Genomic DNA, 23969 nt, shown 5'->3' on the forward strand with positions numbered 1-23969 from the left:
TTCTCACCCAACCTTGGGGGCCATAATCCATTGTTGGAATCATTTCATACATTATGAAACATTAGCTATGCACCGTCGATATACTCCACGCACACATGTTGACTTTCATGGCCCATATCCCGGACCTCAATATAAAAAACTGGATCTCTAGGGGGTTGTGCTGTATCGGGGAGATTTGGGATGGCAGGACTTGTGTGCCGTTTTCTACAATACATGAAAAATATGACATTTCCCATAGGGATTTCTACAAATATTTACAGATCCGGCATGCATTGCTGTCTCTCAGACGTCCTTTGGATGGTGGTGACTCCGTTCTTATTAAATGGTTAACAAATAAGAATTTAACTAGACACAACATATCATGGAGCTATGCCTTTCTAATTAAACACACCTTGCAAGTTTCTGATTCTTATAAAGATAGATGGGAAGCTGATCTCCATACTACGTTCACTGATATGCAATGGAATGTAGCCCACTCCATAATACCTACATTTTCTAAATGGGTCAGCCACCTAGAAACATCTAAAAAATTATTGTTCAGGTGGTTTTTAACCCCATCCCGCCTAGCTCAATTTACTTCAAAGTTGGATACATGTTGGCGTTGCCCGAGTGTAGGCTCTTTCATACACATATGGTGGGACTGTCCTCATCTTCTTATTTTTTGGAGACAGTTGGGTAGATTCTTGTCACACATTTGTGGTCTTCCAATTATTTTAACTCCCTCCTTTGCACTTCTTACCCTGGGTGTTGACACCTATACAATCTTCCACAAAACTGTCATTATACACGCTCTCATAGCAGCTAGGCAAAATATAGTTAGAAAAGGGAATACACCGACAATCCCAAACATGAAAGAGATTATACGTAGTGTGAATTTGAACTGCTGGCACGGATATAAAACAGCATGTGCCCTATGTTCTGATAGATCCTTTCTATTCAAGTTTGACATTTGGTTAAAAAGCCCACATAACACGGTCCAGCTTTAAACCTCTCTCACAGAGCGAGCATCTTCCCAGCATTGGTATATCCTTTTCGATCTGGAACCTTCTAACTGAGACAACCGCTTCCATTGATAACGAGCACAGACCATGTTATTGGTTATGTTTCTTTCTTTTTCTGTTTCTTACTGTATGATTAGTCTCATATATTGTTTGTCACTGTAATTCAGTTCTGTGCAATGTACATCTAGGCACTCCAGCCACAGAGTGGCCTTTACCCTCCTTTGCTACATGCATTATTTATATTGCAATGTATTTCCTACATTGAATGTTATGCTTTGATGTACACATATTTTTTTCTTTTTCAAAATAAAAATCTACATGTTAAAAAAAAAAAAAAAAAAAAATTCATAAGTCTTTCAATTTTGCACCTAAAAATCCACATGATGGCTTATTTTTTGTACCGCCAATTCTACTTTGACATTGGTCATTTTACCCAAAAATATACAGCAAAACAGAAAACAAAAAAATCAATGCGCGACAAAATTGAAGAAAAAACACAATTTTGCAAATTTTTGGGGCTTCCGTTTCTACGCAGTACAATTTTCGGTACACATGACACCTTCTTTTTATTCTGTAGGTCCATATGATTAAAATGATACCCTACTTATATAGGTTTGATTTTGTTGTACTTCTGGAAAAAAGCATAATTACATGCACGAAAATGTATACGTTTAAAATTGTCATCTTCTGACCACTATACTTTTTTTTTTATCTTTCTGCATATGGAGCTGGATGAAGGCTCACTTTTTGCGCTGCGATCTTAAGATTTTAGCGGTACAATTTTTGTATTTATCTGACTTTTTGATTGCTTTTTATACATTTTTTTTATTAAATAAAAAGTGACCAAAAATATGCAATTTTGCTCATACGCCATTGACCGTGCACTTTAATTAATTATATATTTTTTTATAATCCGTACATTTCCACACACGGCGATACCACATATGTTTATTTTTATTTACATTTTTTTTTTTTTTTTAAAGGGAAAAGGAGGATGATTCAAACTTTTATTAGATAATGGGTTAAATGATCTTTATTAACTTTTTTTTCCAATTTTTTTTTTCAATGTTATAGCCCCACACTGACCATTTATATTGATCATTGTTATCCCAAAGGATAACATTGATCAATGATTCTGCCGCTTGACTGCTCATGCCTGGATCTCAAGCACGGAGCAGTCATTCGGCGATCGTACACACAGGAGGAATTAAGGGACCCTCCTTGTGTCTACTTCTCAACATAATCAGACCACAGGTGTGCACGTAATGAGTGGCTTCCCTATGTCTATCTCAGGGCTCCGTCTCCTGAGTGTAGTAAACCATATATATAGAAATAGACATAGACTGGGAATTGCAAAAGAACTTTTTAAGTGCAATTCCCAGTCTATGTCTATTTCTATATATATGGTTTACCCTCCTTGTGTCTTCCAGCTGTTTGTGACGACACAATTTTGCCAAGGTGGTCCCGGACAGCTCACTGAGCTAGCCGTGAGTAGCTTACTTTCACTTTAGAAATGGCTATCAACTTTGAACAACGCGTCTAAAGTGTTAATAGCACCGCACGCTATTAGCCATGAGTCCCGGCCATTGCTAACAATGGCCAGGCCTGACCCGCTATGACGCAGGGCCATGCGTTCTATAAAGGGAGTGGACTCAGCACGTACAGGTATGCCCTGCATTCTTAAGAGGTTAAGGCAGGACTTTCTATTAGGTATTTCATTTGAAGGTTCTGCCACTGGTGCCCCTACTTGGAGGAAACATCTTTGCACGTGTTTTGGCAGTGTTCCTTTGCGCAGGGTCTGTTGGATGCCCTGGAACACGAACTCAGAGACTCTGTACCCAGGAACTGACTATCGTACCATTCAGTGCTTTACGGTCTGTTCCCTGGGACCCACGAGGTGGAGGCCATCCAGGAGGCCTGGCGCCTTATGAACTGTTTTAAGTACACTGTGTGGCTTGACATGAAACCGTGCTGATAGTATGCGCCCACTCATCCAACGGCGCAGAAGCTTAACCTCTTAAGGACCCAGTCATTTTATACCTTAGGACCCGGCCATTTTATGAACATCTGACCACTGTCACTTTAAACATTAATAACTCTGAAATGCTTTTAGTTATTTTTCTGATTCCGAGATTGTTTTTTCGTGACATATTCTACTTTAACATAGTGGTAAAAAAAAATGTAACTTGCATCCTTTCTTGGTGAAAAATGTGAAAATTTTTATGAAAAATTTGAAAATTTTGCATTTTTCTAACTTTGAAGCTCTCTGCTTGTAAGGAAAATGAATATTCAAAATATTTTTTTTTTCACATATACAATATGTCTACTTTATGTTTGCATCATAAAATTGACGTGTTTTTACTTTTGGAAGACACCAGAGGGCTTCAAAGTTCAGCAGCAATTTTCCAATTTTTCACAAAATTTCCAAACTCACTATTTTTCAGGGACCAGTTCAGGTTTGAAGTGGATTTGAAGGGTCTTCATCTTAGAAATACCCCACAAATGACCCCATTATAAAAACTGCACTCCCCAAACTATTCAAAATGATATTCAGTTAGCCTTTTAACCCTGTAGGTGTTTCACAGGAATAGCAGGAAAGTGAAGGAGAAAATTCACAATCTTCATTTTTTACACTCGCATGTTCTTGTAGACCCAATTTTAGAATTTTTACGATGGGTAAAAGGAAAAAAAATGTATACTTATATTTGTAGCCCAATTTCTCTCGAGTGAGCAAATACCTCATATGTCTATGTAAAGTGTTCGGCGGGCACAGTAGAGGGCTCAGAACCGAAGGAGCGACAAGGGGATTTTGGAGAGTACGTTTTTCTGAAATGGTTTTTGGGGGGCATGTTGCATTTAGGAAGCCCCTATGGTGCCAGAACAGCAAAAAAAAAAACACATGCCATACCATTTTGGAAACAAGACCCCTTGAGGAACGTAACATGGAATTAAGTGAGCCTTAATACCCCACATGTCTTTCACGACTTTTGCATATGTAAAAAAATAAAATAAAATTTCACTAAAATGTGTGTTTCCCCCCAAATTTCACATTTTTGCAAGGGTTAATAGCAGAAAATACCCCCCAAAATTTGAAACCCCATCTCTTATGAGTATGGAGGTACCCCATAAGTTGACCTGAAGTGCACTACGGGCGAAGTACAATGCTCAGAAGAGAAGGAGCCATGTTTGGCTTTTTGAGAGCAAATTTTGCTCGGGGGCATGTCGAATATAGGAAGCCCCTATGGTGCCAGGAGAGCAAAAAAAAAACACATGGCATACCATTTTGGAAACGAGTCCCCTTGAGGAAGGTAACAAGGAATAAAGTGAGCCTTAATACCCCACAGGGGTTTCCCAACTTTTGCATACGTAAAAAAGAAAAAAAAAATCACTAAAATGGGTGTTTCCCCCCAAATTTCACATTTTTGCAAGGGTTAATAGCAAAAAATACCCCCAACATTTGAAACCCCATCTCTTATGAGTATGGAGGTACCCCATAAGTTGACCTGAAGTGCACTACGGGCGAACTACAATGCTCAGAAGAGAAGGAGTCATATTTGGCTTTTTGAGAGCAAATTTTGCTCGGGGGGCATGTCGCATTTAGGAAGCCCCTATGGGGCCAGAACAGCAAAAAAAAAAAACACACATGGCATAGCATTTTGGAAACTAGACCCCTTGAGGAATGTAACAAGGGGTACAGTGAGCATTTACCCCCAATGGTGTCTGTCAGATCTTTGGAACAGTGGGCTGTACAAAATTTTTAATTTGCACAGCCCACTGTTCCAAAGATCTGTCAGACACCAGTGGGGTGTAAATTGTCACTGCACCCCTCATTACATTCCGTGAGGGGGGTAGTTTCAGAAATGGGGTCACATGTGGGGTTTTGTTTTTTTTGCGTTTGTCAAAACCGCTGTAACAATCAGCCACCCCTGTGCAAATCCCCTCAAATGTACACTCTCCCTTCTGGGCCTTATTGTGCGTCCCCAGAGAACTTTGCGCACACATATGGGGTATCTCCGTAGTCGGGAGAAATTGCATTACAAATTTTGGGGGGCTTTTTTCCCTTTTACCTCTTGCCAAAATGAAAAGTATAGGGCAACACCAGCATGTTAGTGTAAACAATTTATTCATGAGGGGTGAAAGGAGAAAAAGACCCCCAAAATTTGTTAGGCAATTTCTCCCGAGTACGGCGATACCCCATATGTGACCCTAAACTGTTGCCTTGAAATACGAAAGGGCTCCAAAGTGAGAGCACCATGCGCATTTGAGGCCTGAATTAGGGATTTGCATAGGGGTGGACATAGGGGTATTCTACGCCAGTGATTCCCAAACAGGGTGCCTCCAGCTGTTGCAAAACTCCCAGCATGCTTGGACAGTCAACGGCTGTCCAGCAATACTGGGAGTTGTTGTTTTGCAACAGCTGGAGGCTCCATTTTGGAAACAGTGGCGTACCAGACATTTTTCATTTTTATTGGGGAGGGGGGCTGTGTAGGGGTATGTGTATATGTAGTGTTTTTTACTTTTTATTTTGTGTTAGTGTAGTGTAGTGTAGTGTTTTTAGGGTACAGTCACATGGGCGGGGGGTTACAGCGAGTTTCCCGCTGCGAGTTTGAGCTGCCACGCAAAATTTGCTGCATCGCAAACTTGCAGCCTGATACTCACTGTAAGCCCCTGCCCATGTGAATGTACCCTGTACATTCACAGGGGGGGGGGGGGGGACCTCCAGCTGTTGCAAAACTACTCCCAGCATGCACAGTCTATCAGTGCATGCTGGTAGTTATAGTTTTGCAACAGCTGGAGGCACACGGGTTGGGAAACACTGAGTTAGGAAACAGACAATGTTTCCCAACCAGTGTGCCTCCAGTTGTTGCAAAACCACTACTCCCAAACATTCTCAGGCATGCTGAAAGTAGTAGTTCGGCAACATCTTTAGAGCCAGATGTTGCCGAACTACAACTCCCAGCATGCTTGGAGTTGTAGTTTTGCAACACCTGGAGGACTACAGTTTGCAGACCACTAATACAGTGGTTCCCAATCTGTGCCCTTCCAGATGTTGCAAAACTACAACTCCCAGTATGCCCTTACTGTCCAGGCATGCTGGGAGTTGTAGTTCTGCAACATCTGAAGGGCCAGATGTTACAGCACTACAACTCCCAGCATGCCTGGACAGTAAGAGCATGCTGAGGATGTGTAGTTTTGCAACATCTGGAAGGGCACAGTGGTCCCAAAACTGTGGACCTCCAGATGTTGCAAAACTGCAACTTACAGCATGGCCAGATGCCAAGGGCTGTCTGGGCATGCTGGGAGTTGTAGTTTACAGGGTCCCATTACAGCAATGCATGTCGCTTTACGGTGACGTGCATTGCTGTAAAGGGCCCGACCACGGCTGAAGATCAACTCACCTGTCGCCGCCGCCGCCGCCGTCTTCATCGCCGGGATCCGGGTGTTCAGGGATGAGGTAAGTACCGGGGCTGGGCCCCAGCACTCCCCCGTCCCCCGCCGCGTCCTCCGGTCTTCCTCCCGTCCTCTCCGGACTTCCAGGGTCCGGGCAGGACGGGAGGAAGTAACACCCCCCCCCCCCCTGCGAGTTGTCGGTTAACTAACCGAAGAATCGCAGGGGATCGGAGGAGGTGGCAGGCTTGCCACCTCGCTCCTATACTTCAGCATGGTCCTGGCTGTCTGTGACAGCCGGGATCATGCAAAATTACCGGGTGGTCGGGTCCCAGAGACCCGATCAGCCCGGTATCGCCGCAGATCACAAGGGCGATTTCCCTTTGCGATTTGCGGCGATCGCCGACATGGGGGGCCTACATGGTGTTTGCCCTGGATGCCTGCTGAAGCATTTCAGCAGGCATCCGGTTCCGATCTCTGCCCGGCACACGGCAGAGACCGGAAAACGCCAGGGCATATGGATACGCCCTGGGTCCTTAAGGCCCAGGGTGTGAGGGCGTATCCATACGCCCTGGGTCCTTAAGAGGTTAATGTGTTCCTGTCCAAGTTGCTGGTGCTGCAGTCCCTCCCTTTTCAAGTGGTGAACTCTGCACCTTTCAGAGAACTGATCACTTGTGCCGAGCCAAGGTGGAGAGCCCCAAGCCATAATTTCTTTACAAAGAAGGCAGTACCAACCCTGCACAATTTTGTGGAACAGAAGGTAGGCCAGCCCTTGAGCCTGTCGGTGTGTACCAAAATGCATGGCAGCATCGACGTATGGAGCTGTAACTACGGTCAGGGACAATACATGTCCTTTACGGCTCACTGGGTGAATGTGGTTCCTGCACAGCCACAACAGCAACTTGGACAGGTCACACCGCTTCCTCCTCCACCGCGTCCTCTGCCTTCACTGCACGGACAAGTCTCAGTGCCCCTCCAGCATACCATGTGTGCAGGGCACGGCGGTGTCACGCTGTTCTTCACATGGTTTGCCTTGGCAAACGGAGTCACACAGGGGTGGAACTGATAAAAGTCATACATCAAGAAATCGAATCATGGCTTACTCCATGAAAACTGGAAATGGGAACATTGGTGACCCACAACGGGAATAACATCTCGTCTGCGCTGAGTGAAGGAAGCCTAATACATGTGTCCTGCATTGCACACATGTTCAATCTGGCTGTCAAGTGGTTCCTGAAGTGTTCCCACCATCTGCAAGACATCCTAACAATGGGAAGGAAACTTTGCATGCACTTCAGCCACTGGTACACCACAAAGCACACCCTCCTTGAGCTGCAGCGTCATAACGGTATCCCTCAAGATAGTCTGTCAAGCCATTTTAGGAAGCCACCTTATTAGTCAGTCACCAGGATTACAGGATGAACAACGTAATTCCACTGCTTCCTCTACTACAACACGTGTTGGAATCTATGGCTGGTCAGGGCACTGGAGATGTGGTGCCTACATTTCATGGCCACATGAGCCCTGTGGAGGCTGAACTGGAGTAGGAGGAGGAGCACAGTTTAGGTTTTGCGAGATGGGCGGTTTTTCTAGTCATCTGACAGGAGAGGAGGAGCAGGAGCAGATAGAGGAGCTACAGGGTGATGAGGAAGGTGAGACAGAGGACCCAGACACACTGTGGCAGTATGCAGTGGAGATGGAGGCAGGGAGTCCCTCCCAGTCACTTGCACAAATGGCACTATGCATGCTCATTTGCTTGCATAGTAACCGCTAAATTGTCACCATTTGGCAGCGGGATGACTTCTGGCTCTCCACCTTATTGGACCCTCGCTACCGGCACAAAATGGGGGGCCTTTCTTACACCCACTGAGAGGAAGGAAAATTTACCTACTACAGAGACATCCTACGTAGTCAGTTTGTCAATGCCTATCTATGCCTTCATCCATCCTCACGCAGGTCTGACTCGGGGCCTTCTGCGCTCACCTTCCACTGCCATGGCTTCTGTAGAGGGATGGGGTGGCAGGAGCAGTACCAGCTCCATCAGCAGCAGCCTGAGTCCACAGTCGCTGATTCACCCGCATAGTCAAGCAACTCATCAGCAGCAGGTAGACCTGGAGCAGGACCTGAACCAGCAGGTGGTGGCATACCTTGACATGACCATGCCAACACACCTTGAAGATCCGCTGGACTTCTTGGCAGCCAAACTTGATTTGTGGCCGCAACTAGCCGAGTTTGACCTGGAAAAGCTGTCCTGCCTGGCCAGTAGTGTGCCATCAGAGCGGGTGTTTAGTGCGGCGGGGGACATAGTAACCCCAAGGAGAACTTGTCTGTCCAGGAAAAATGTGGAGAGACTGACCTTTGTAAAGATGAATCAGGTATGGATCAGCCAGGATTTCCACCCACCAATGCCTGATGCATCAGAGTAGATTGACCATGGTGCTTCACCAAGACTTCACAAATATGGATAGTGCTAAACATATTTAAGGTGCTGCTCCCCAGTTACAGACATTCCTCCGCATCAGACCACAAGTAAGTATTGAGGATATGTGTTACGCCTAGCGCTCCGGGTCCCCGCTCCTCCCCGGAGCGCTCACGGCGTCTTTCTCCCTGCAGCGCCCCGGTCAGTCCCGCTGACCGGGAGCGCTGCACTGTCATGGCCGTCGGGGATGCGATTCGCACAGCGGGACGCGCCCGCTCGCGAATCGCATCCCAGGTCACTTACCCGTCCCGGTCCCCTGCTGTCTTGTGCTGGCGCGCGCGGCTCCGCTCTCTAGGGCGCGCGCGCGCCAGCTCTCTGAGACTTAAAGGGCCAGTGCACCAATGATTGGTGCCTGGCCCAATTAGCTTAATTGGCTTCCATCTGCTCCCTGGCTATATCTGATCTCCTCCCTTGCACTCCCTTGCCGGATCTTGTTGCCTTGTGCCAGTGAAAGCGTTTAGTGTGTCCAAAGCCTGTGTACCTGAACTTCTGCTACCCATCCTGACTACGAACCTTGCCGCCTGCCCCCGACCTTCTGCTACGTCTGACCTTGCCTCTGCCTAGTCCTTCTGTCCCACGCCTTCTCAGCAGTCAGCGAGGTTGAGCCGTTGCTAGTGGATACGACCTGGTTGCTACTGCCGCAGCAAGACCATCCCGCTTTGCGGCGGGCTCTGGTGAAAACCAGTAGCCTCTTAGAACCGGTCCACTAGCACGGTCCACGCCAATCCCTCGCTGACACAGCGGATCCACAACCCGTAAGCCGAATCGTGACAGTAGATCCGGCCATGGATCCCGCTGAGGTGCCGCTGCCAAGTCTCGCTGACCTTACCACGGTGGTCGCTCAGCAATCGCAGCAAATTGCCCAACAAGGACAGCAGCTGTCGCAGTTGACCGCCATGTTACAGCAACTTCTGCCTCTGCTACAGCAGCAACCATCTCCTCCGCCAGCTCCTGCACCTCCTCCGCAGCGAGTGGCCGCTCCTAGCCTCCGCTTGTCCCTGCCGGACAAATTTGATGGGGACTCTAAACTCTGCCGTGGATTTTTGTCTCAGTGTTCCCTGCATATGGAGATGTTGTCGGACTTGTTTCCTACAGAACGGTCTAAGGTGGCGTTTGTAGTAAGCCTTCTTTCAGGAAAGGCCTTGTCTTGGGCCACACCGCTCTGGGACCGCAATGATCCTGCCACAGCCACAGTCCAGGCCTTCTTCGCTGAAGTCCGGAGTGTCTTCGAGGAGCCTGCCCGAGCTTCTTCTGCCGAGACTGCCCTGTTGAACCTGGTCCAGGGTAATTCTTCAGTGGGCGAGTACGCCATCCAATTTCGTACTCTTGCTTCCGAGTTATCATGGAATAACGAGTCTCTCTGCGCGACCTTTAAAAAGGCCTATCCAGTCGCATCAAGGATGTGCTGGCCGCACGAGAGATTCCTGCCAACCTGCAAGAACTCATCCATTTGGCTACCCGCATTGACATGCGTTTTTCTGAGCGACACCAAGAGCTCCGCCAGGAAAAAGACTTAGATCTCTGGGCACCTCTCCCACAGTATCCGTTGCAATCTACGCCTGGGCCTCCCGCCGAGGAGGCCATGCAAGTGGATAGGTCTCGCCTGACCCAGGAAGAGAGGAATCGCCGTAGGGAAGAAAATCTCTGTCTTTACTGTGCCAGTACCGAGCATTTCTTGGTGGATTGCCCTATCCGTCCTCCACGTCTGGGAAACGCACGCACGCACCCAGCTCACGTCGGTGTGGCGTCTCTTGGTTCCAAGTCTGCTCCTCCACGTCTCACGGTGCCCGTGCGGATTTCTCCTTCAGCCAACTCCTCCCTCTCAGCCGTGGCCTGCTTGGACTCCGGTGCCTCTGGAAATTTTATTTTGGAGTCGTTTGTTAATAAATTCCGCATCCCGGTGACCCGTCTCGTCAAGCCGCTCTACATTTCCGCGGTCAATGGAGTCAGACTGGATTGCACCGTGCGTTACCGCACAGAACCCCTCCTGATGTGTTTTGGACCCCACCACGAAAGGATTGAGCTCTTCGTTCTCCCCAACTGTACCTCTGAGGTCCTCCTCGGTCTGCCGTGGCTCCGGCTTCATTCTCCCACCCTTGATTGGACCACCGGGGAGATCAAGAACTGGGACTCTGCCTGCCTTAGGAAGTGCCTCTCCCCCCCTCCCAGTTCTGTCAGGCAAGCCTCTGTGCCTCCTCATGACTCCCGTCCTTGTGTCACCCTGCCCCGTGCCAAGCTTCACCCTCTGCCCTCCCTCCCCATTCCTACTCCTGCTGTACTGCCTGCCGTTGAGGAAACCCTCCATTCTTTCCCGGTGTCCTCATCCCAGGGGAGGCAGTTACCGGACAAAAAAAAGGGGAGACCTAAGGGGGGGGGTACTGTTACGCCTAGCGCTCCGGGTCCCCGCTCCTCCCCGGAGCGCTCACGGCGTCTTTCTCCCTGCAGCGCCCCTGTCAGTCCCGCTGACCGGGAGCGCTGCACTGTCATGGCCGTCGGGGATGCGATTCGCACAGCGGGACGCGCCCGCTCGCGAATCGCATCCCAGGTCACTTACCCGTCCCGGTCCCCTGCTGTCTTGTGCTGGCGCGCGCGGCTCCGCTCTCTAGGGCGCGCGCGCGCCAGCTCTCTGAGACTTAAAGGGCCAGTGCACCAATGATTGGTGCCTGGCCCAATTAGCTTAATTGGCTTCCATCTGCTCCCTGGCTATATCTGATCTCCTCCCTTGCACTCCCTTGCCGGATCTTGTTGCCTTGTGCCAGTGAAAGCGTTTAGTGTGTCCAAAGCCTGTGTACCTGAACTTCTGCTACCCATCCTGACTACGAACCTTGCCGCCTGCCCCCGACCTTCTGCTACGTCTGACCTTGCCTCTGCCTAGTCCTTCTGTCCCACGCCTTCTCAGCAGTCAGCGAAGTTGAGCCGTTGCTAGTGGATACGACCTGGTTGCTACTGCCGCAGCAAGACCATCCCGCTTTGCGGCGGGCTCTGGTGAAAACCAGTAGCCTCTTAGAACCGGTCCACTAGCACGGTCCACGCCAATCCCTCGCTGACACAGCGGATCCACAACCCGTAAGCCGAATCGTGACAATATGCATTACGTAAAACGTAACTTTTAATAATATTCTTAGGATAAAATATATGTACACAATTTTTTTTTATTTTTTTTTATTTTTTATGAAATCAAACAAAAGGAAAGGTGTGCAAAAAACACCATGTGCCACCTACACCACCAAGTATTGATGTGATACACAAACCTCTAAAAGGTGGAAGGGAACAACGTATGGTCCATTGTAACCGGTGGGGGTAAAAACTTCCTCTGTAAGGCCCTACTCTCGCCTTATTAATTTCCTTCTTGGCAAGTGTTACTCACCCTAAAAAGGGCGGCCCCCACACAGGAACCTCTCAATATTTCCCTTACAAACACTTCCATTTGCCATGTTTTTTTTAGGTAGAAATAGAGAGGGTTTCCTGTGTGGGGCCACCCTTTTTAGGGTGAGTAAAACTTGCCAAGAAGGGAATTAATAGGGTGAGAGTAGGGCCTTACAGGGGAAGTTTTTACCCCCACCTGCTACAATGAACAATACATTGTTCCATTCCACCTTTTTGAGGAAAGTGTTACTTGTCTTAAAAAGGGTGGCTCCACACAGCAACCAATCTTTATTTCCACCTAAAAACTTCCTGTGTGGGGCCGCACCTTTTTAGGGCTAGTAACACTTGCCAAGAAGGGAGTTAATAATGGGAGTGTAGGGCCTTACAGGATAAGTTTTTACCCCCACCGGTTACAATGGACCATACGTTGTTCCCTTCCACCTTTTAGAAGTCTTTGCATTGCATCAATAATTGGTGGTGCACGTGTTTTTTTTTTTTTTTTTTTTACACACCTTTCCTTTTGTTTGATAAAAAAAAAATAATAATAATAAATTGGCTCCACATATTTTATCCTAAGAATATTATTAAAAGTAAAGTTCTGCGTAATGCATATCCTCAATACTTACCTGTGTACACTAACACTTTTACAAAAGAGATTGTTTTCTTCTTCCTACCTGCCTCAGCTACTATTCTGATCCTGACAGCCTCCCGATGCCACACATTTGATGCAAAGTTCTCCTTTTTTCACCCACCTTCGTCACCGGTTACTGGTATTGCAACCCACATCAACATTCTGTCACCTTGTCACTTTCAGGACTACTGATGCTGCTGCCACCTCCAGGCTGTCTCATTCTGCCACCATATGTTCTCTTTATGCTGATGCCAGCTCCAGGCTGTCTTATTCTGCCGCCATATGTTCTCCTAATGCTGCCGCAAACTCCAGGCTGTGTCATTCAGCCACTATATGCTGCCGCCAACTCCAGGCTGTGTCATTCAGCCACTATGTGGTCTACTCATGCTTTTGCCACCACCACACTGTGTTATTCAGCCACTATATGATCTCCTCATGCTGACGCCACCTCCATGCTGTGTCATTCAGGCGCTATATGGTCTCCTCATGCTGCCACCAACTCCAGGCTGTGTCATTGAGCCACTATTTGTTCTCCTCATGCTGCTGCCATCTCCACATTTTGACATTCATCCACTATATGTTCTCCTCATGCTGCCGCCATCTTCACGCTGTGTCATTCAGTCATTATATGTTCTCCCCATAATGCCGCCAACTTCAGGCTATGTCATTCAGCCACTATATGGTCTCCGAATGCTGCCGCCAACTCCATGCTGTGTCAATCAGCCACTATATGTTCTCCTCATGCTGCTGCCACTTCCACGCTGTGTCATTCAGCCACTATATGGTCTTCTCACACTGCTGCCACCTCCATGCTGTGTCATTCAGCCACTATATGGTCTCCTCATACTGATGCCACCTCCAGGCTCTGTCATTGTGCCACTCTGCGACAGTGATTCTAATAGCGACACCTCTGATCTGCATGTCATATTGAATAACAGTATTATTTCACTAACTCAGCACACACCCTATGTGTGTTACAGCAAGGCAAAGTGTTCAACACCCCTATTGAGGCTCTCTGTAGGCCATTGGTCTGGTACCGTGTGATCAGTCCATCTGCTGGAATCTCACATGGCTTTCCCACCTGGTTGGACCTCTTTCCTTTCTCTTTGTGTTCTCTACAGTCTGGGTTCTCAACCTGGGGTACGCCAGGGGCTGTCAGGGGGTATGCAAAATCGCTGACAAATACCGGCCATGCATTGGCCAGTATTTGACAGCGCACAGCAGAGAACAGCCACGGCAGCTCACTGTACAGTAGCCGTGGCTACTATGAGTGAGCTGCGTGATTGCCGGGGAGACGTGTGACCTCCCGTGATGTTGTGCGGACTTGCCGCACAGCGCAGGAGGACGTCACACGTGAGTGCGGCCCCGCCAAACGTGGCGTGCTGCATCTAAGGACAGGTCAAAGGGGACCGCAGGACGCCAGGTAAAGGATAAAAACAAAAAGTTAAAAACAACTGTATGACACGGAGGGGGACTGTATGGCACAGAGGAGGACTGTATGGGACGGAGGGGAACTATATGGGATGGAGGGGGGATGTATGGGACAGAGGGGGGATGTATGAGACAGAAGGGGGATGTATGAGACGGAGCACAAGGCATTAAGATGGAGGGGGAGTAATGAAACACAAGGCATTAAAATTTAAAGCCTTGTACTTCATTTCGCCCCATCTCCCTTCGCCATTATCCCTCTCCCCTTCCATCATAATCCCCTTGCGCCATTACCCCTTCCTATGATCCCCTTTTGCATACCAGATAATAATGGCACAAGGGGATTAATATGGAGGGGGGAAAATGGCAAAAGGGGATCAGAGGGAGGGGGGAATAATGACACAAGGGGATTAAGATGGAGGGGGAATAATGGTACAAGGGGATTAATATGGAGGGGAGGGTTGATTATCCCCCCCCCTCCATCTTTATCCCCTTGTGTTATTATTCATCCTCCTCCATCTTTATCCCCTTGTGTTATTATTCATCCTCCTCATCTTTATCCCCTTGTGTTATTATTCATCCTCCTCCATCTTTATCCCCTTGTGTTATTATTCCTCCTCCATCTTTATCCCCTTGTGTTATTATTCCTCCTCCATCTTTATCCCCTTGTGTTATTATTCATCCCCCTCCATCTTTATCCCCTTGTGTTATTACTCCTCCTCCATCTTTATTCCCTTGTGTTATTATTCCCCCTCAATCTTTATCCCCTTGTGTTATTATTCCCCCTCCATCTTTATCCCCTTGTGCCATTATTCCCTCCTCCATCTTAATCCCCTTGTCCCATTATTCCGTCCTCCATCTTAATCCCCTTGTCCCATTATTCCCCCCTCCATATTAATCCCCTTGTGATATTATTCCCCCCTCCCCCTGATCCCCTTTTGCCATATTGGATAATAATGGCACAAGGGGATTAAGATGGAGGGGGGAATACGAACACAATGGGATTAAGATGGAGGGGGGAATAAGAACACAATGAGATCAAGATGGAGGGGGGAATAAGAACACAATGGAATTAAGATGGAGGGGGGAATAAGAACACAATGGAATTAAGATGGAGGGGGGGATAAGAACACAATGGAATTAAGATGGAGGGGGAATAAGAACACAAGGGGATTAAGATGGATGGGGAATAAGAACACAATGGAATTAAGATGAAGGGGGGAATAATAACACAAGGGGATAAAGATGGAGGGGGAATAATGGCACAAGGGCATAAAGATGGAGGGGGAATAATGGCACAAGGGCATAAAGATGGAGGGGGAATAATGGCACAAGGGCATAAAGATGGAGGGGGAATAATGGCACAAGGGGATAAAGATGGAGGGGGAATAATGGCACAAGGGGATAAAGATGGAGGGGGGATGCATTAGTATAAAGGTAAGAACTCGCCTTTTGTCTGCGGGTACCCCTCACGCTCAAGTTCCACGCGAGGGGGTACCCACGGACATACTTTCAGCCTTTGGGGGTACAGTCGCCAAAAAGGTTGAGAACCACTGCTCTACAGCACAGTACAGTACAGTTCACAGTACAGTCCCCTCCCTAACATCTGGTTTACCAGACTTTTTACTTCGTTAGACACACCCTCCTAAATTGGAATTCCCCAATGAATGTAGGTTTGGTGTGTACATATGGTAATGACTATGACATCCCTATACTACCCAGAATGCAGTCCCCAACTAGACATCCAAATGTATTGGAAAGATAATAATGCAATGGATGATTCTCTAACACTGATGGGTGAATGTCTAGAGAATGTAACTGGCCCCCCTTATCTAAGCAGCCATAAATATCTAAGAAGACAAGAAGCATTCTCTCAGGCTGGCACTTTTTGTAGAGATGAAACTTCAGAATTGTGGCCTACTTAGATTATACACAAAATGGCCGACATGATGCTATTACACTATGAAACATATTAAACATAATGATTAATTTTGGGGCATATATACTTAGCATGACAGGTTATGGGAGGGATAATCGGGGAGTTCAGGTGGATGAGATATTTACCCCAATCATAAGAAAAATAGAGCAATTTTCAAACAATGGAAAACTAATCTACACCAGCCCCCGCTCCACCACCCAGGAGAATATACACCCTGCAGTCAGGGAGCACCGCAGCCATCAATCTGCTCTCACCAGATCATGGAGCAGAACAATATATACAATTTGAAGCGACTGCACCGAATGAATAGTGGCTGCATATAGAGAAGAGAATACGGGGGATACTGACAGGAGAAGGTCCAGCTCTATTATAGACAATGTGGGTGGCTCTTAGAAGAGCCTTTGGGGTGACAGCAGGAGGCGGAGCAGGTTACTTGGCGCTGGTGTACTTGTCAGCTGTTCAGTCACATTCCACCACACGTCACCGTTTTCTTCACTACAAGATAAGTAGTCAGTCTATAGGAAGCAAAAAATTAAAAACATCAATGTCCTGTGATCAGTCAGTGAATATTAGGCACACTGTGCACCTGCTCATTGTTAACCCTTTAGCGGTAATTTGCACTACAAAAATGAGAATATTACAGCGGAGCCTGAGCACCACAATACACAGACTCAAAGCCATAGCTCTGCCTAAAGCAGCACTTATCTGTTATCCCTGATCTTCCCCTGATCGTTCTGACCAGAATCTCCTTGTTGTGCAATGGTGGGGACTGATCTTACATAACAGAATATATACGCTGCCATCTCCTCTCCATGGATATAAGAGAACAATCCTCACCGCACACTACTCCACCCCTCATTCCTAGCAGCTGCTCAGGTTATTGTAGGCAGCGTTAATATAAAGAGTGATAAACAACACCCAAATTATGCTAATTCTAAGCTCTATATAAATGTCTTTCCCTACTATGCAGTATTTACATTGTTTGTGTTTTTATGTGGACAATGTTACATCCCAAGCTGTTTTTCCTTGTATATAATGATCCTGCTATCTATTGGGGGGAATTTATGAAAACCTGTGTTGAGGAAAAGTTGACCAGTTGGCCATAGCAACCAATCAAAGCTCTTCTTTCATTTTTTTTAAGAGGCCTGTGAGAAATAAAAGAAGCAATCTGATTAGTTGCTATGGGCAACTGGTCATCTTTTCGTCTTCACATGTTTTTATAAATCTTCCCCCCATGGGTTTAGATATTTAGGTTCAGACATTTTTTAGGGGATCTTCATATTGTAGACTGCAATGTGTAGAAGGGATTATCAGAAGTGTGAAGTGCGTGTGTGTATGTATATTTTATATATATATATATATATATATATATATATATATATATATATATATATATATATATACACACACACACACTTGCGATCTTGTGTCAGGGATATATAAAATATACACTAGATTTATGGAGTAAACTAGATTGACATTTACATGCGGGTTCATAGCTGTACTTTCCTTCTCAGAATCTTCTCCTTTGTTCTCTTCCCTTATTCTTCATCTTCAGCCCCTCTGACCCCCTCACTGCTCTCCGCTCCCTCCGCTGTCCTCGCCGGTTCCCGCTATCCCTGTCTCCTTTCTCCCGCTCTCTTCTCACCGCTGAGCAGCCCGGAGATCACCCGCCGACCCCACCATTTCCACATCCAGAGCTTCAGTCGGATGATATCTTCTACCTGCGGCATCTTCCTCCTCTCTTACCGACCGAACACTCCCCGGAGCCCGATCAGCTGTGACAGCTCCTGCCCGGTAGATCCAACACCCGCCGGGGATAAAGACAATAACCACAAGTAGATCGGGATCTTGGAGAATCTATAAATCTCCCCTGCTGGTAGGAACCCCAGCTCTTTATCCAAAACCTTCTCCTCTCCTGCATCCTCCATAGAGGGGGCTACTTCTCCTCTCCTCCATAGAGGGGGCTCCTTCTCATCTCCTCCATCCTCCATAGAGGGGTCTCCTTCTCCTCTCCTCCATCGAGGGGGCTCCTCTCCTCCATAGAGGGGTCTCCTTCTCCTCTCCTCCATCGAGGGGGCTCCTCTCCTCCATCCTCCATAGAGGGGGCTCCTTCTCCTCTCCTCCATCCTCCATAGAGGGGACTCCTCCTTCGCCTTCATCCTTCTTGTGCTCTCTGCAGACACGAGGAGACATCTGGGGGTGTTAGGGGTCATACAGCTGTCAGGAAGCTGAAGGAGAGAACAGTCATCACTTCTACTTGTGGACAACTCCCCCTATCATCTCCGGGTCAGTAAAGTGACAGGAACCTGCACTTTTCCATTCTTCTATACCTCCGTGCACACAGGGTTATGTGGATATTTATATACGGGACATATATATTACATTATATTACAGGGAGCTGGCAGTGAGCGGAGGCGCCGCCTGTGTTACCCTCCGGGGCTCTCAGCAGCTCCAGGCCGTCTCCGCATCGTGCAATCAGCTTCCTGGACGGTAGATGTTGTAGTAAAGATCCGTGTGATGGTGACCGGTGCCGGGAATAGAAGGAACGATCCCCAGCAGCAGATTTATATTCCCGGATACACAATGATGAGCAGATCGGGAAGACTGTGACGGAGATCCCGGGGCCTCCTCCCGGCCCCTTCCCGGCACCTCGGCCAGTGACGGTTATAAACCGATAAGAGGGGTTATGGGGAGGAGGAAGTAATGGAGACAACGAGCTCTCCTGTCCGGTTCTTGCCGGTATGGGGCTCTTATCCCGGGCAGGGAAGCACAAGAGGGGAGAGAAGCTTCACCAGGGATCAGACGGGATGGGGCGGGGCCTGTGCTCTGCGTCAGCCAATAACAGCTCAGGAATATGGAAGCACAGCAGCCAATCAGAGCGAAGCCGCTGAATATATAAGAGTCGCCAGAAGCTCCGCAATCTATAATTCTCTTCCGCAGTATTGTTTCATATAGACGTCAGCGACAAACTATGGCAGAAACCGCACCAGCCGCTGCTCCTCCCGCCGAACCGGCCGCCAAGTCCAAGAAGCAGCCGAAGAAATCAGCCGCAGGGGGCGCTAAGAAAAGCCACAAACCCTCCGGTCCCAGCGTGTCCGAGCTGCTCGTTAAAGCCGTGTCCGCCTCTAAGGAGCGCAGTGGGGTGTCTCTGGCCGCCCTGAAGAAGGCTCTGGCTGCCGGAGGATACGATGTAGACCGAAACAACGGCCGCCTGAAGCTGGCCATCAAGGGGCTGGTGACCAAGGGAACCCTGCTCCAGGTGAAAGGCAGCGGCGCCTCCGGATCCTTCAAGATCAACAAGAAGCAGCAGGAGACTAAGGACAAGGAGGCCAAGAAGAAGCCGGCGGCTGCGGCCAAGAAACCTGCAGCAGCTAAGAAAGCAACCAAATCCCCAAAGAAGGCTCCGAGCGCGGCCAAGAGCCCGAAGAAAGCAAAGAAGCCTGCAGCGGCCAAGAGCCCCAAGAAGCCGAAGGCTGCCCCCAAGAAGGTGACCAAGAGCCCGGCTAAGAAGGCGGCCAAACCCAAAGCTGCCAAGAGCCCTGCTAAGAAGGTGACTAAAGCCAAGAAGAGCGCGGCTAAGAAATAATCGGGAGCCTCGTCCTGTACTTATCCCTCAAAGGCTCTTTTCAGAGCCACCACCTCCTCCCACCAGAGCTGTATGATCACCGCCCGTGTAACCCCGGGATGTATAAAGAATATAATACAGTGATATAAATCCTTTCTATATTATCATCACTTTATTATATTTTATCAATCCCAATACATCTGCCTTTACTAGTTCTAGATCCCCTTATGAACACTCAGCTGAGTCTGTTCTGTAACCAACCATAGTTGTATCTTTCTGTAACACTTGTAGGGTCAGCGCTTGGGGGAAATATAAATATTGTTACAAATCGGCAACAAAAAGATTATAAATCTCCACCAGGTGTCACTATTGTAACACATTGTAGATCCTATGTTTAAACTATAAGGATTTATACTGCTGTGATAAATGACGCCCTAAGGATAGACGGGATTATGGCAATTATTAATATACCAGATATTTGGGGATAAATGTAACCCTTTGGGTAATAGGTTGTGTACATATTATTTCCCCCATCCTGAGGGTTAGTTTGCTGCATAGTTTTATTACTATATAAAGTCATGCAGTCCCGAATAGAGTCTGATTGCCTGCCGCTCCCCTATATTCAGTGTGAACACCCGAAATGGGGAAGGGCCGAATAGGGCGAGGATGGGTCCTGCCTCTTTCTAACAAAGAACAATTGTTGACGTCACATGTATTTTGGCGGGCTCATTGGTTGTAAGAATCAGCCAATGGGATGCAGGGGTGGGGTTTACATGAGCCAATGGTGATGAGACCAGGAGTATAAATATTCCGCTCTTTCCTCTCTTCCCATCACTTCTCCGCTGTGTACGTAGAATCATGGCCAGGACCAAGCAGACCGCTCGTAAATCCACCGGAGGGAAAGCTCCCCGCAAACAGCTGGCTACCAAGGCCGCCAGGAAGAGCGCTCCCGCCACTGGCGGAGTGAAGAAGCCTCACCGCTACCGTCCAGGTACAGTGGCTCTCCGTGAGATCCGCCGCTACCAGAAGTCCACTGAGCTGCTGATTCGGAAGCTCCCCTTCCAGCGCCTGGTGAGGGAGATCGCCCAGGACTTCAAGACCGATCTTCGCTTCCAGAGCTCGGCGGTCATGGCCCTGCAGGAGGCCAGCGAGGCTTACCTGGTGGGACTCTTTGAGGACACCAATCTGTGCGCCATCCATGCCAAGAGGGTCACCATCATGCCCAAAGACATCCAGCTGGCCCGCAGGATCCGTGGGGAGCGAGCTTAGATCTGCCCGAGACCCGCATACAACACAAAGGCTGTTTTCAGAGCCACCAAATTATCTATAGAACGAGCTGATTCCTTATCCTCTCCATTGTTCTGCTCCTATACTCCGTCTGTTTTCATAAGCAGGATCCCGGGATTGTTCTCTGCAGTTAACCCTCACAGTGCTGAGTTATGTTCAGTTACTATAGTGATGTAGATCGTGTCCTCTGCAGTGTAATGCGCCTGTGTGTGATCGGTGCTGCTGGCTTCAGTCTCCCGACACGGGATCGTAATTGGTGCATAGAGGGGAAACGAGCGGGCACCAAAGGGTTAACTCTAGGCGGAGTTATAGACACGAATGTTCGCTCATTGGATGATCACCGCAGTTGACTATTTTGAAATTCCCGCTCTTCTGATCGTTTCTCCCTTTGTCTCGTCCTCTTCCCTGTACACGTGACTACATTCCTCTGGTTTCTGTAAATAGGAAGAAAAAGGCTGCGGAGGGGAAACTGTTGGGGCCGATCAGGGGGATTCTAGTGAGGCTGATGCGGTAGGAGAGAGGACGCTGTGTCCGGGGCTGACATCACAATGGTGGGTGTATACGGGGTCTTCCCTGCAGAGTATATAGAGGAGCCGCGTCCCTGTCCTATTCCAGATCTGATACCGATCACACCCTGCAGCCGGACACTGCTGAGAATGCGGCGGGGAAAGCTATCCTGTATTTTATACATTGTTAGTTTGTAGTGATTTAATGTAATACATTCCGATATTATGTCACTCTGCTGCAAGAGATCGCCCAGTGTGAACACTGACCGTGCGGTTGTTTTACAATCTATTTTACCTGTCAGCGATCACAGTGTATTTAGACCTGATGAAGTCTTATTGGGGGAAGAGATTTCCGGGCCCGTCATTGATGAAATCCTTCCCGATCTGGATATAACGCGTGTCCGTGTGAATATAGCGCTAATAGAAAAGCTCAGGACTAATCTATTAATAGTAAATAATCTCCTAGACCTTCGGTGTTCTCTATCCGAATAAGTGTCCGAGAATCTCAGCCTCCTGGGAGGGAAGGGATAGAGAATGGGAGACTAATAATGGAAGGAAAAAAATGGAGCAAAAGGAACAATTAAATTGATCAGAATAAAAGGAGGAAAGTTACAGGGGAAAAAAATAAAATACGCATATATACACACACACCATTTATCATGAATCAAAAGTAATCTCAGGACCCTGTGGTTACTATTATTGGTTAAAATAGACACCACCGATCTCTCCCCTTCAGGCCGATTTATTCACAAGCTGAGCCGGGACAGCAGGAGGGTGAGCGGTGAGTGTACACCGGCCTTTTACTATTAGTTCAGGACTCTAATTTACGAATATTGCGCATAGGACTCACATTTTCATTGGTAGCATACACACAGTGCGATATCATACATCGTGTCCAACCAAAACTATTCAAATGGTGTTTTATGATTCTTTATTGGAATTAATATTGAGACATTTTCTTAGTAACAAAGTGTTTCTAGTCTCATTCGTTACATCTAGCGGGATTGTTACTCTTTATAACAGCTCAGAATTTCCTTCACTTCACCGATCTGTCTGTTTTACTAGTGCATTAATGGGTTAACTATTTTGTTTTTATGTGATTACTATCTATTTTAACCAATAATCCTAGTATCTAAAGGGCTCTGAGATGACTATTATGTTTCATGATCAATGTTATTGTACTCCGAGCGACCCAGCTGAGAATATCTAGTTTACTACAACTTCCCTCGTTTTATTCTTAATTATATTTGTGTCATTTATATTTTTATTTATTCAACATTTTCATTCTACAGCGATAACTGTAGAATGAGCGGGAACATAACAGTTCTATAGTCGGATACAAAGCGCTCATTGTCTCCATGTAATAAGGTGTCAGGACCGGCCGGCTCTGGGGCGATTATTCCCGGGCACTGTATACAGCGAGTGCCGGGATCTTTATGTAACCAGCGATGGAGAAGCGCTGACCCCTGATCGGCTGGAGATCCGATGTGTTCAGGAGGTTACAGTATAGGGGGCGCCATCTCTACACTGCGGTCACTTAAGAAAATGTACTCATTACAAGAGAATTAACCCTCAGATACCAACTACATTCGGCACAACCCACACGTAGTCCTACGTAAGAAAAATATAGCAGCTCAAATCCCTTTCACACCCGAGATCAGCGGTGCCAGCTCTGTAGTAGACAATGTGGGCGGCTCTTAGAAGAGCCTTTGGTGTTCAGGATGGGTCTGGGATAAGCGGTGATCACTTGCTCTTTGCCGCTTTGCTGCTCTCGGTCTTCTTGGGCAGCAGCACAGCCTGGATGTTGGGGAGGACGCCTCCCTGGGCGATGGTCACCCCTCCCAGCAGCTTGTTCAGCTCCTCGTCATTGCGCACGGCCAACTGCAGGTGACGGGGGATGATGCGGGTCTTCTTGTTGTCCCGGGCGGCATTACCGGCCAATTCCAGGATCTCAGCGGTTAAATACTCCAGCACAGCGGCCAGGTACACGGGAGCACCGGCGCCCACCCTCTCGGCGTAGTTCCCTTTGCGGAGAAGCCTGTGCACACGACCGACGGGGAACTGGAGTCCTGCCCGGGATGAGCGGGTCTTTGCCTTAGCCCGAACCTTCCCTCCTTGTTTGCCGCGTCCAGACATAATGGTAAGTGAATCCCAAATGTTCAAGAGAATCCTCTCCGAGATGTAACTATTATTTTCCTTCTGCTGCCTTTTATAGGTTTCAGCTCCGTCCTCCGGCTCCTGTGATTGGGTAGATTTGAATCCGGCCAATGGTGACGAGACTTGACCAATAAATAATTCCCAGGGCGTGGTTTAGGACGCTCCCACAGGTCACATGATTTGCTCCTCCAGTAGAACAGCGAGCAGACAGCATTTCTC

General features: G+C 47.8%; 2 protein-coding genes across 2 annotated transcripts; one reads left to right on the forward strand and one right to left on the reverse strand.

Moving 5' to 3' along the window:
- Positions 1–19191: 19191 nt before the first annotated feature.
- On the forward strand, positions 19192–19821 carry LOC130332606 (histone H1B-like). Its single transcript, XM_056553778.1, has one exon. It carries the CDS (start codon positions 19207–19209, stop codon positions 19819–19821), a length of 615 nt encoding a protein of 204 aa, XP_056409753.1. The 5' UTR covers positions 19192–19206.
- A 3515-nt stretch (positions 19822–23336) lies between these two features.
- LOC130332613 (histone H2A type 1) lies at positions 23337–23751 on the reverse strand. The gene has a single exon (XM_056553785.1). It carries the CDS (start codon positions 23727–23729, stop codon positions 23337–23339), a length of 393 nt encoding a protein of 130 aa, XP_056409760.1. The 5' UTR covers positions 23730–23751.
- Between the last annotated feature and the right edge of the window lie 218 nt (positions 23752–23969).

Source organism: Hyla sarda, unplaced genomic scaffold (genome assembly GCF_029499605.1).
Source record: "Hyla sarda isolate aHylSar1 unplaced genomic scaffold, aHylSar1.hap1 scaffold_38, whole genome shotgun sequence".
Classification (NCBI taxonomy): domain Eukaryota; kingdom Metazoa; phylum Chordata; class Amphibia; order Anura; family Hylidae; genus Hyla; species Hyla sarda.